The following is a 13,770-nucleotide window of genomic DNA, read 5'->3' as shown; positions in this document are numbered from 1 at the left end:
GTCTTTAAATCTGCTCCTTGAAACAAAGTCGCAGTTCTTTTGGAGCAGTGCCGCTGTCCTCGGGAGTTTCTTGGTCTCTTGGAAGCAGGGCAGTCCTCTGAGGATTCAGAGGTCGCTGGTCCTGGAGAAAGCGTCGCTGGAGCAGGGTTCTTTAGAAGGCAGGAGACAGGCCGGTAGGACTGGGGCCAAAGCAGTTGGTGTCTTCTTTCTTCTTCTGCAGGGGTTTTCAGCTCAGCAGTCTTCTTCTTCGGTAAGTTGCAGGAATCTAAATTCTTAGGTTCAGGGGAGCCCTTAAATACTAAATTTAAGGGTGTGCCAATGGCTACTAGCCCTGAGGGTGAGTACACCCTCTTTGTGCCTCCTCCCAAGGGGAGGGGGTCACATCCCTAATCCTATTGGGGGAATCCTCCATCTGCAAGATGGAGGATTTCTAAAGTTGGAGTCACTTCAGCTCAGGACACCTTAGGGGCTGTCCTGACTGGCCAGTGACTCCTCCTTGTTTTTCTCATTATTTTCTCCGGCCTTGCCGCCAAAAGTGGGGGCCGGGGCTGGAGGGGGCGGGCAACTCCACTAGCTGGAGTGTCCTGCGGTGCTGGCACAAAGGGGTGAGCCTTTGAGGCTCACCGCCAGGTGTGACAGCTCCTGCCTGGGGGAGGTGTTAGCATCTCCACCCAGTGCAGGCTTTGTTACTGGCCTCAGAGTGACAAAGGCACTCTCCCCATGGGGCCAGCAACATGTCTCTAGTGTGGCAGGCTGCTGGAACCAGTCAGCCTACACAGATAGTTGGTTAAGGTTTCAGGGGGCACCTCTAAGGTGCCCTCTGGGGTGTATTTTACAATAAAATGTACACTGGTATCAGTGTGCATTTATTGTGCTGAGAAGTTTGATACCAAACTTCCCAGTTTTCAGTGTAGCCATTATGGTGCTGTGGAGTTCGTGTAAAACAGACTCCCAGACCATATACTCTTATGGCTACCCTGCTCTTACAATGTCTAAGGTATTGCTTAGACACTGTAGGGGCACAGTGCTCATGCACTGGTGCCATCACCTATGGTATAGTGCACCCTGCCTTAGGGCTGTAAGGCCTGCTAGAGGGGTGACTTATCTATACCTGCATAGGCAGTGAGAGGCTGGCATGGCACCCTGAGGGGAGTGCCATGTTGACTTACTCGTTTTGTTCTCACCAGCACACACAAGCTGGCAAGCAGGGTGTCTGTGCTGAGTGAGGGGTCTCCAGGGTGGCATAAGATATGCTGCAGCCCTTAGAGACCTTCCTTGGCATCAGGGCCCTTGGTACCAGGGGTACCACTTACAAGGGACTTATCTGGATGCCAGGGTGTGCCAATTGTGGAATCAAATGTACAGGTTAGGGAAAGAACACTGGTGCTGGGGCCTGGTTAGCAGGCCTCAGCACACTTTCAATTCAAAACATAGCATCAGCAAAGGCAAAAAGTCAGGGGGTAACCATGCCAAGGAGGCATTTCCTTACACACATGATGATGACATCACAGCCAGGAAGTTTACAAATACACCTGGGAGGAGGGAGGACCACACCCTTTTATAACTGCTGAATTTCACACAGGACAAACAGCAGCTGCCATGGAGGGAACCCCAAGAAAGAGGAAGCTCAAATTTTCTGAGAGGGAGCTGGAGGTGCTGACAGAGGAATGCTGTCAGCACTATGATGACTTGTTTGGGAGAGCAGCCCACAATGTTCCTGAGGCCACAAAAAAACAACTGTGGCAGGACATCCAGGACAAGATCAATTCCCTGGGGGTGAGCCATAGGACCATCGACGACATCAAGAAGAGGTGGTATGACCTCTGCTCCCGGACCAAGGAGAGGGTGGCTGAAAGGCTCCGGGAGATGAGAGGCACAGGAGGGGAACCATCGTCTGTGCCACCACCCACACCCCTGGAAGAAAGGGTGGAAGAAACCTTGGAGCAGTGGGCAGTGTCTGGATTTGGGGACCTGGACACCTAAGAGCCCGGCTCATCAACCGGTGAGTACCATGTGATATGCCTGTACCCCTATCAATGCCATACCCCCACCCACCATGTACTCAGGGGCATGCACAACCAAAATAGCTCCATTTCAGGGTAGCAAATGCCAGAATGATGCATTATGGGAAATGTAGTCAAGTAGGCAGTTCATAGGCAAATGTTTATTAGGAAGTGTGCAATAGATAGTAGACACTGACAGTCTGTTCCCCATGTCCCACAGGTCTCCAGCAAGACAACACCAACACTCCAAGCACCCAGGCCCATGAGGACACCACAGGACCCCCCAGCACCCCCACCTGCACGGTCAGCAGCATCCCTGTAGTAGCCACACCTGCTGCAACAATTCCGCAAGAGGCTGCCCCAGCAACAGGCAGGGAGGAGACAGGTGGAAGCACAGGGCAGCCACCGCTGCGCAGGCGTCGCAGGTCAATACCATCTGGGCTGCAGTCTGCATCCGGGCTACTTCCTCCAACCACCAGTGAGGCACATCTGCTGCGTGGTCAGCGCCTGCAGAACAGAATTTTGGGCAGAATTAGTGGTGTGCTGCACCGCTTTGTGTGCAACAACCATGCCAGCATGCAGCACCTCAACACACGGATGGACATGATCTGCAGTAACACTGGGGACCTTGCCCTTGCCATGAGGGAACTGGCGGGAGGACTACTGGCCCAGGCAGAGGGTGGGCGGCGCAGGGATCGGCAGATCATGCACAGACTGGACAGGATGGCCACGTCCATCGGCAGGCTCGCCATGAATACCACAGGCCTGTCGAGGACGACAGTTGGGCTGCAAGTGGAGATGGGCCATTTCGCTGGGGATGTGGCAAGGGGCCTGGGACGTCTCACCCACATTATCGAACTGATGGAGACATGGGAAATGTCGAGGGCCACAGGGGAAACACCCCAGGACAGTGAGGAGGGCTCAACAGTGAGCAGTGTCTCTGTCACTGACAGCAGGGTGCTCAGGAGTGGCAGGCAGAGCACCACGGAAGCAGCAGGGACCAGCCAGGCTGGCAGGAGGGGCAGAAGGTCTTCGAGATCACCCTGGACCATTAAATGTGGCACATGACGTTAATGTGCCACATGCCTGGTTGGCATTTTACTGCCCATGGACAATCTTCACTTGTGAATAGTTTATTTAATACACTAATAAAACAGTTATTTTTTTGCCACTTAACAAATGGAGTTTTTGGTTAATAGGTGAGTATGGTTGGAGTTGACACGTACCGTCCAAAATATTGTGTTGCAATGTGTTCCCGTCTCAGTCTGCCTTGATTTGCCAAACTCCTATCCCCATGATGGCGATGTGGTTGTTCTTGCTCTTCATTATCAGGATCTGGGTCTGCAGGGGTGAGAGGTAGCCCACGTCGGGTGGCTATGTTGTGGAGGATGGCGCATGCGACCACAATTTTAAATGCAGTAATGGGGGTGTATTGGAGGGCACCTCCACTGCGGTGGAGGCATCTGAATCTTGCCTTCAGGAGTCCGAAGGTGCGCTCAATGAGGTTCCTGGTCCTCTTATGTGCACTGTTGTATTGCCTCTCTGAATCATTGCTGGGTGTTAAAAACGGAGTCATGATCCAAGGCCTGAGAGCATATGCACTGTCGCCTGTTGGGCACAAAAGTACACTGTTAGGAAGTCCAGATTGTCGTGCACAGTGACCTGTGTGTATGTCTGCAAGTGTCTGTGGCTCTACCTAGGAGGTAACCGTCTCCGAATTCCCCACGTTCCAGGCGTTGATGTATCCCACTATGCCTAAAAATGTATGAGTCATGGGTACTGCCTGGAAACTTAGCTACAATGTCAGTGATGACATAATGGGCGTCACAAACAATCTGAATATTGAGTGAGTGGGTACACTTTCTGTTGCGGAAAATGTGTTCTAGATTAGCAGGGGGGCATATTTGAATGTGTGTCCCATCTACACACCCTATGACATGGGGAAAGTGGGCAATGCGGTAAAAGTCCAGCTTGGTGCTGTTCATTTCTGCCTCATTCCTTGGTAAGTATATGAAGTGGGACATGTGCGTGACTAAGGCATCTAGGAAGGCCCTGAGGAACCTTGACACTGCACTTTGGGATACCCCACCTGCCACAGCAATGACCCCCTGATAGCTCCCTGAGGCCAAGAGGTGCAGTGAGCATAGCACTTGCACATGCGTAGGGATGGCGCAGCCACGCAGAGTTTGGTGCTCTAGCTGTGGTTTGAGTAAATCTATTAATTCTAGGATGGCTGCGCTGCTAAGGCGGTATTTGTCATAGATCTCATCCTCAGTTTGCTGAAAAAGAGTCTGCCTTGTTCTATATATCTTCTCCTGTCTGTGGCCCCTCCTCCTCCTCTGCTGGGCTGCGTGGACTCTACTTCTCACTGCTATCAGTTATATCTCCGCCATCTTGTGTAACCCAGATGCCTTCTGGGTCTCCTTTTATACTTTGGTAATGGTTACCACCTGCTCTGAGTTAGTGGTAAATGGGACATGCAAAATGGCCTTTTTGCGACTAGTCGCAATTTGCGAGTTGCAATTGCATAAGGTTTGCGACTCGCAAATTGCGACTTGGTATTTGCGGGTCGCAACGGATGCGACTCGCAAACGGGTCCCATCGCTTTTTGCGAGTCGGAAATGGGCTTTTTGCATCCCATTTCCGATTTTGCACTGTCGCAAATTGCGATTCTGCCCGTTTGCGAGTCGCAAACCTTTGCTACATCTGGCCCTTTACCTCCACCATAGTGACAGACTAGTCAATGTTTAAGGAATTTGGTACAGAAAGCACGACATTCTGATTGTAATTCTTTATTTTTATGAAGAAGCTCTATGTTTTTATGTAACTCGATACTGTGACTCTGTTGCTCATATATGTAACATTTAAGGATATTCAGTTCATTGACCTCAGAAGCATGAAAGACCCAGTAGGCCTTGCCAGAAATTAGATTTGTGATCTATACTCTATACAAATATCACTGCCCACTGCTTAATTCACAGAGCTTATATACCAGCTAAGTGCAATAAATCTATGCTAATTGACTGGTGATACTAATTATTAATTTGTCGTACAATTAGAAACTTGTAGTCACGGAATTCTTATTTGACTGAACCTCCTCACAAACAGTATCATTAAAATATATATTATTTTGTCCGGAATGTTCGCTAACTAAATACCAGATAGGGAGGGATTTTGGAGGCCCTGGGCCAAACGGATTTTGGGTGCTCCTTAATCAGAACAACTTTGAATTTATTATCCAGTTTAACCTCTTTCATGCCTTCTTTGGCCAGGTCACCGACAGTGCACAGGCAGACTCCAAATCCTAAATGTGTTTACGTCTATTACTCAGGGATAATGATGTGTCTTTCCAATATTGTAACAGCAGTAGCTCACTACTACTACTGCAAATAATGTCTGTGAAACCCTCCCAATTTCACATATATGAGGTCCTCTTTTGCTCCAAAAAGATTATTTATGGATGTTGCATGAAACAAACAACATTTCTCTGCAGAATGCCTGTAATAAACTCTCACACAACACCCACATTAAAAATAAATTACAGGCAAACGGTATTTAAAACAATGTGTTTAAAAATTGTTCGAGGACATCAGGATAAGACTCTCTGCAGAACACAGCTGGCTGTATCAGGCGGCGGGGGGGAGGGGGGGGGGGCGGAAAGGCTGGGGCCCACTTACAGATATAAATCTTCCGCTTGTTTCATTTTGTGTACAACCTAAAAAGCATGCTAAGTTTGAGACACTGCTTGATCACCAAACCCGGTTTGTCTACATTTTAATAGATCGAGTACAGTTCGAGTAACCAGCAGTGAGAGCCAATTGGTATTTTAAATGGTGTGGTTTTCAGGATCCAATATTGGAAGATGTATTTATTAGAAGTAAAATATCTCATACGTTTTTGCGGGGAGAACGTTCTAACATAGCACAATGCATAAGACTGCCTTGCCCGGCATGGAGCGAGAGTCCATGAAAGCAGCAGAGTTAAGAGTAGAAATGATGCGTGGGATAAATTTACATGACAGGTCAACACTGAAAAGAGGTTTAATGTCAGCGTTTTGCAGCATTATATGAATATTTCTAAGTTATAAAATGTAATGGCTGAGAGGTCACTCTAAAAAAACGAATCTAATCGTGTTTTCTGATACCTGTCATGATACCTCAGTAGACCCACTGTCTTTTAGGGTACAGTAATTTATTTTGACCTTTTCCACAACAGGCCCTCTCACCTGCTCAAAACCTCTGCTAACATGATGTCTACCTTTCACAGTCATGCAATGGAGGCTTGTTCTCAATGCCAAGGCCCCGGTATCCATGCCCAGTATTCCTCTTGGACTCATTCCAATCAACTGAAGTAAACTGCTATTGCATGTGGAATCTTCTCCCACTCTGCTGAATTTGCCAATTTCTCCCAGTAACAACCATCGCTTCTACTATAAGCTCTATGCTGGCCCTGTCTTCCACTTGCTTTTACATTTCCAACGCTGTCAACCCATGTTGTCTGTGATCTTCTCCGGTCATCATTATTCTCTGGCTAACACGGATATGTCCATCCACACTACAACCAATGATCATTACTGTACCTTCCACCTCCTCCCCTACTTGCATGTCCCTAACACTTATGTGACATTGAGGATGTCCTGTTGAATGTAATTGCCAACAAATTCTTGTAGGATCTGTGATTTCAGTAGTAAAATCCATAGTAAAAAGACATTTTACTGGCCTAATCCTCAACTGCGAGTGGAAAGAGACTTGGCAGATCTTCCAAGGAGTCTGCTTTCAAGTAGTAGACATCTGCTAGACGTAACTACTTAGATTATAGACCTCTGCTGAGTTAGGCAATTTATAGCCATATACTCTGTTCTTTTTTAGGCAGCTAACATATATGCATACTATGGACGAAGAGGCAGTTTACAGATTAATGATCCCAACTGGGTTAAATAAAGCACAGCATATCTGTGAAAGATATAACCTCTGTTGTAGGCATCTGACTAAAAGATGTATGTTAATCTGATAGAAGGGAAGCTGTAGCAGCAAAGTATTGTCAGAAAAAATATTACTCCATTTAAGTTAATAGCAGAAAAACTACAACAAATGGCACAATATAAGACTTTAGAACATTTGAATGTTGGGAGCTCAACTGAAGACTATGCAGTGCCTCTGGTATAAGCCTTATGTTTCAACATTCCATTGTTTATCTTTCTGTTTCTTTCTTTATTTTGAACATTCTACCCTTAGTGGGTGGAATGTTCTAATAGCTTTTTAGCCATTTTGCATTGGGCTATACCACTTGTTAAAGACCCTCTTCCTCGTTATAGGCCCGAACCTGGGGCTCAGGCCTATAACTCCGGTTCAGAGCCTTTAAAAACCAGTGTAGCCCTCGGCAGCGGGCTAAAGGCTTTAGGATTTCTGTAGACCATATTTTGATATGCAAACAGAGTGGAACTGGTAATAGGCGTCAGAAGGCGTTACTTATGAGTATAATCCATGTTTAATGGGGGTCACTTAAACGCCTCGTTCTGTGCTGTAGGGGACTGCACAGAGACAGCAAAAATAATGGATGGAAATGTTTGAGCCACTGGTTATTACGCTGGGTCCATTCAAAGCCATTGCTTTTTCCGTTGCCTTTGCGATTAAAGAAGATGACCAAGTAAATGCAAATCAGCCTTGGTTGCCCCCAAAAGGATCAGATTAGTTGGAAGGTCTAAGCACCTCCCTTCTCAAAGAGAACATAAGCAACCCCAGGAATGTTTCGTTTTGTTGGGCCTTATCAGTGAGGTACAACATAGGACCTTATGGAACAGTTTACAATGCATACAAGCACATACCCTCTGCTGAAATACACTTCTTAGAGACATATATATCCTTTGCTAGAGGCACTTGAGGTCGGTCATACATAACATCCATTATGGGAGGGCTGTTATCAGATATCCAATTATTAAGACTAATTCGAGGGATGACAGCACTCCAAACAAAGCTTCTTGCAGGCATATGAAAATGATATGTCTTGGTGCCTGCTTGAAACGTCCACCGTAGATGTGCCTTGGTGCCTGTTTGACACGTTCCCCATACAGGCCTTTCTTGATGCCTGCATGAAACTTCGGCCAACACATGCCTTGTGTCAGCAGTCCTAGTCAGTATGAAGGAGGGCCATCATTATTGCGGCAGACTGCTTGTTTTTAGAGTATTTTCCATTTATATTTTTGCGCTGATTACATTAATTAAGAGCACCTCTCTTAATAAAAATCAAACTAAAAAAGAATTCCTTTATTGCCATTCAGAGTATAATTTGAATTTTGAGTTAGCCTTAATGCAATTTGTTTTTGTGTCCAAGTTATTGCATGCGGAACTATATCAAGTATTGCCACTGGTTATGTTGGATCATAACCTTTTTATGCCTGTGTTTAGACATTTTTCCCTTTATTTAAAGCAAGGAGAAGGACCTCTTTTTGAGTTTTTGTCTCATACAATTTTGCCTATATCCCTGTACTGCCAAATGTTTGATCTGAAGGGATACCAGTGCTATGGATCCAATGACAGGCAAATTATGTTCACTGTTGTCAGCAAAGATGTGAAACTTCACGTGAAGTGGCACAAAGCAGTTTCTGATGAAGCCTCCAACATCCTGCTTCAGATTAAGACACTCCCATTGTTTAAAATATTACTTAGCACTTAGAAATGTATGTCTGACAGACTCTGCCTTTTGCGTGTCCTATTAACTGAACAGAACAACGACTTAATTTTCTATTTCTTTCCCTAGAATGTGGACAGAAGACCATCAAGGCAACAAAGCGCATATATGGCGGTCAGGATGCGAGTCTTGGGGACTTTCCCTGGCAAGTTCTGATATTATTCAGGGGCGGGGCGGTGTCAGGCGGGGCACTTCTGCGTGATGGCTGGGTCCTAACAGCAGCTCATGTTGTAAGTGACATTTCGGATATTTCAGACATGACACTCAAGATGGGCCTTTTGAGGTTATTGTCCAAAGATTACGTGGAAGCCCAGCCTGAAAAAGTCTTTATACATGAAGGTTTTCTGAATGATAACTTCAATTATAATAATGACATTGCTCTCATCAAATTGAAGACAAAGATTCAAATCAAGTCAAATGTGCTGCCCATTTGCCTACCAGGCAAAGAAAACCGTTTCCAGGTGACGACCGGTGACACCGGTGCTGTAGCTGGCTGGGGATATACAGAGAGAGGTGTTTTGGCAAGAAAGCTGAAGTTTGTGGAGGTAGACGTGATGGATCACAACACCTGTAAGGCTACCTATGCAAGCAAGAAAGCATCAAACGGGAAAGCATACATAGTGACTGATAATATGATATGTGCTGGGTCCGAGGGTGGTGGAAAGGATTCATGCCAAGGAGACAGTGGTGGACCATTAGTTTTTCTGGACGTTCCATCCAAAAAGTGGTATGTGGGAGGCATTGTTTCTTGGGGTTTAGAGTGTGGTGTTGCTAAACAGTATGGTGCTTATACCAAAATAGCTAATTACATTTCCTGGATTCAGAACATCATTGAAAAAAATTGACAGATGTCCCAACATATACCTGAGTAATTGTATTGATGTTCCTTCACACAACACATACTAACAGGATAAGTTGGTGGGTATATACTCATCATACGTTTTTTACTTCTGCTGCCTACCTTTATTCATTACATTCCAACTGCAATTTTACACCAACCAACACATGCTTTGTAAACAATTTTAGTAAAGATGCAAAGAAAAAACACAATTATGCCTGGAGTTACTAAATATTACATTTTGTCAAAAGCTGCTGTTGCCAATATCTTCATGTGTAGGTTCCTATGTAGGAACACACTATTACTATTGAGTACTGAGCTTTTGCCACCTTTCAGGTTAAAACACTGCCGAATGTCGGATATTTCTTAGTTCAAATTGCTTTATCTCTGACCAGCGAAACAGCTACACTCCATGAAGTGAAAGAAGCATACACCATTATAATGCATCAGACTTTTTCCTGGGCTCAATAGTTTAATCAAGTGTGTGTGTGATAATGAGGCGACCTAAGCAAGTAAGTGAATTCCTCTTTAAGAGAGGTTTTACGTCCAAAACAGTGGACCACGCCAGTGTCGTCCTGTCTCCAAACTTAAATTCCTTACATTTTGCAGCAGTCAGAAACTCGCTATTCATGAGAAATATTGCAAACCTTTGACTCAGCTATGGCGAAATTAACATTTTCATAGCTAATCCAGAAGACAGATCCATGTGACCTATACTAAGAAGCGTTGTTTTATAGCTGCTGAACACACAATGTCTTTATAGGAAGATGAGATGTCTGGTTTTGTTGCATACAAGTGCAACATGAACTGTGCTTAAAAACGATGATATTTTAGGCAGCAGACTTGCCTTAATCAAATACCCTGACAAAAACAAAAAGAAGCTCAACGTTTTTACTAAAGTTGTTTTAAAATTAAGGGACAATGTCCCAAATTACCTCAGTTCTTGGCTGTTTCATAAAGTCTTGTTACGATTTCTATCCAGCGTCACTGCACATCCTCACAGTTACAGATGTGACAGAAAAGAAATCATGCTGACTTCTCGTTTTCCGAAGTACATTATCTAATCGTGGGCGTCTGTTGCTATTATCTTGTGAATTTAGAGTGCAATCCGCATGTGAGAGTTTCCACTAATTACACATGCTTTTGGTACAATGGCTATTTTAAAAAGTCATGGTTAAAATAGATACCCATGTCCAACAGTGCATATAACAAGGTGTGGGTGTCTGTACATTAACCTAATTTGCCAATATATAATCACCCACTCTAACCCAACTTTCTGCAAAACACTCATCAAACCTTCTGCAGAACATTCATCAAGAAGGGCAATTCCAACTCACTAAAAATATTTTTTGCTTTCAGCATTGCCATAATACCATAGGACTCTGGGTGCAGCACTAAGAACAGCCTCTACATACATTACATGATTTGGATATACATAGGATGAAACTTGTCTGGTAACAAATACTCTACACACATTACACAAGTTAGTTATACAAGCAATGAAGCTTGACATAGATAATAAGGCAACTACCAGTTTACCACCACTTATACAAGGGTTTTATTATCAACATATAGGACATGCATGCATGTATGCCTTTTAATCACAGATCATTGAGGGCAGGTGTCTCCAACTAGTAGATCGTGAGCTACCAGCAGCTCCCAAACACCTACAGATTAGCTCATGGCCCTGAGTTAACTTTTAAATAAGTACAGGGTCACACTTTCCTTTTAAACTTAAGCTATCTAATCAAGATTCGATGAAGGTCATGTTTAGCAATGGCCAATAGTTAAATTAAATAAAGAGGAAATCAATGTGTTCAAACAATTTGTTAGAAAAACAATGTATCTGAATAAATTATGCACTGGCAAATGAATTAAAATCAGAGGTAACACTTTCCATAAGATGGGAGGTGTATCAAGATGAAACTTAAAAATAGCTGCACCCAATGTTTATTCTTTGGCTTTCAACAGGAAGAAGCCCTTCATCCTCATCTCACTTCCTTTTACATTCTTAACCACACTTAAATTAATGAGCAGACCCCAAGGCCAGGTGGGAATTGGCGAAAAATGGGAACCTAAGGTCATACTAAATTAATGAAAATGTTCTACTGATTTTTTTAACAACTTATTAAAAATGACAAAGTCATTGTTCATTTCTGGATACTTACCCTGACTCCAGATCTGGATCTTCTGCTGTCTGAGGTAAGAGCAACTAACTGTTCCTGGAAGCCATGATGTCACCATGCACTGATATATGTGTTAGGCAAATGCCCTCAAGAAGCTGCCACAGTCTCAGGAGGAAAGAGCAGCCAAAGCATTAGGACCTCCTGACTGATGAAGTCTTCAAAGGGTTGGAGACAACCAAGAATCAGGAATCTGGGAATGGAAGACCCAACATTGAAGAGGAAGGATCGGCATGTGGAGGGAGTATGATAATAAGCGAAGGAACACAGCTATGTTGTATTACATCCTACCACCAGACTGGCATTTAAACAGGAAAAGAATAGGAAAACTTCAGGGAAGATGAGAAAGAGATTTGATTTTATAGTCACATATTCAATAATGGACTGTCTGAATTCTAAAGTGGGAAACAGGAATCCAAGTCAGAGACATTTCTGTCTCAATAGTCATGATATGTTCTGACAAATAACATACTCCTCCTACACTTGGGTAAGAAAATTTAACAGTGTCTCTCAAAAAGTCCCATAGACCATAAGAGCCAACATGAATGTAGCCAAAATGACACAGAGGACTTGCTCTCCGATTAACTGGGTGATTTCCATTACAGCCTACGCAGATCAAATCTGAGAAAAAGGACCTAGCTCTTAAGTCACCTCAGAAGCTACTTATCAGTTATAATTTTTGGCAAGGGTCCTGTTTCTTATACAGTGGAAGGAGTTTATACGGATTCAGATCTTAATTTGCTTCTTCACTTTAGCCATGATATGCAGATGAGAGTCAAATTTCTGATCCTACCGTCTTGCAATGTCTCCCATAAGCATGAGATAAACAGAGATCCTCAATCTGAAATCATTACTTGGGTTATTCCGTGGATGCAAACAATATTTTATAGAAACAAGTCACTAATTTCTGTCACTGTATGATTGCCTTTGACTGGTGTAAAGTGAGTCACTTTTGTGAATAAGTCCACCACCGCCATAATAGTAGCGAATCCATCATCAGGGGATAGTTCAACTATGAAACCTACTCTGAAATATGTTTTAGTTGTTCAGTCTTAGTGATACCACAATGACCAGCAAGAGGGAAATCATGGGTTTCACAAATAACTTGTCATAATTCAGCACTAGGCACATAAATGTTTCCTTTGCACCATAATAAACCATTTTTGATTTTTTTGTGTTCATCTTTTGCCACCTATTGAATACTGAATCTAAAAGTTTGTTTTTCCTTAATTCTATAATGCTTGGGTCTTAAAGAATTTCTTTTTGATCATGGAATTTTCAGCCCAGGAGGCTTCACCTTTCTGGATGAATTAGGAGTTAGATTTTTTGATAATGCATTTGCTTTGATGTTGTGAGGACAAAATCATACTTGTGTGAGAACGTTGAAATGCATTAGCGGGCACTGAGGCTGTGGTTTGAACTGTGATACAGATGAATTGGGTAAATTAACTTCCCCTAAAATATTCTGAACTTCTTAATTGAATTGATGAAAAACGGTTGTATGATGGAACCACGCATGGCATTACCAAGAATGCCTTTACAACGTGTTCATTTCAACAAATGCATTTTTACCACAAATATTTTTACAACGAAAATGTTTACAGAGCATATGCATTTACAACGAAAATGGAAGTAATTTGCAGGTAAGTAAAATGCATATGGGAGACAAGACACACGTCATGTTCATGTATGCTGATGATACATTGATTTATGCAAGGGACCCTGAACACTCAGTGCCCCTTCTCCTGCAGCTGATGGCAGACTTTAAGGCAGTGTTAGGGACCTGCATTAATCGTCACAAAACAGTGTTGTACCCTGTGCAGCCCTGATTGACTTAGATCAATCTGATCCTCCTATGGTGGGTTTGACATGGTAAAATCAGAATTTTCGCTATCTGGGTCTGCAGAAAACCCATGACTGCCACCTCCAATAAGAGCTGAACATGAGTAGGATCCGGAAAAGCCTTATGGCATCTGTTCAGTTTTAGATCACGCTGCCTTTTTCGGCAATGGGTAGAATAGCCTTAGGAAAAATGGTCTTATTACCCTGCTGCCTGTAA

At 43.7% G+C, this 13,770-nt stretch overlaps 1 protein-coding gene across 1 annotated transcript in view; it reads left to right on the top strand.

Moving 5' to 3' along the window:
• The window catches only part of MASP2 (MBL associated serine protease 2), a 352,398-nt gene extending 339,566 nt beyond the window's left edge, over positions 1–12,832 (top strand). The window contains exon 11 of the mRNA XM_069241231.1: positions 8,760–12,832. Coding sequence (XP_069097332.1) covers positions 8,760–9,535 — 776 coding nt within the window. The 3' untranslated portion in view covers positions 9,536–12,832. The remainder of the gene's footprint in view (positions 1–8,759) is intronic.
• Positions 12,833–13,770: the final 938 nt, after the last annotated feature.

The sequence above is a fragment of the Pleurodeles waltl genome, chromosome 6 (assembly GCF_031143425.1).
Source record: "Pleurodeles waltl isolate 20211129_DDA chromosome 6, aPleWal1.hap1.20221129, whole genome shotgun sequence".
Lineage (NCBI taxonomy): Eukaryota > Metazoa > Chordata > Amphibia > Caudata > Salamandridae > Pleurodeles > Pleurodeles waltl.
This window is presented reverse-complemented; position numbering and strand designations above follow the sequence as displayed.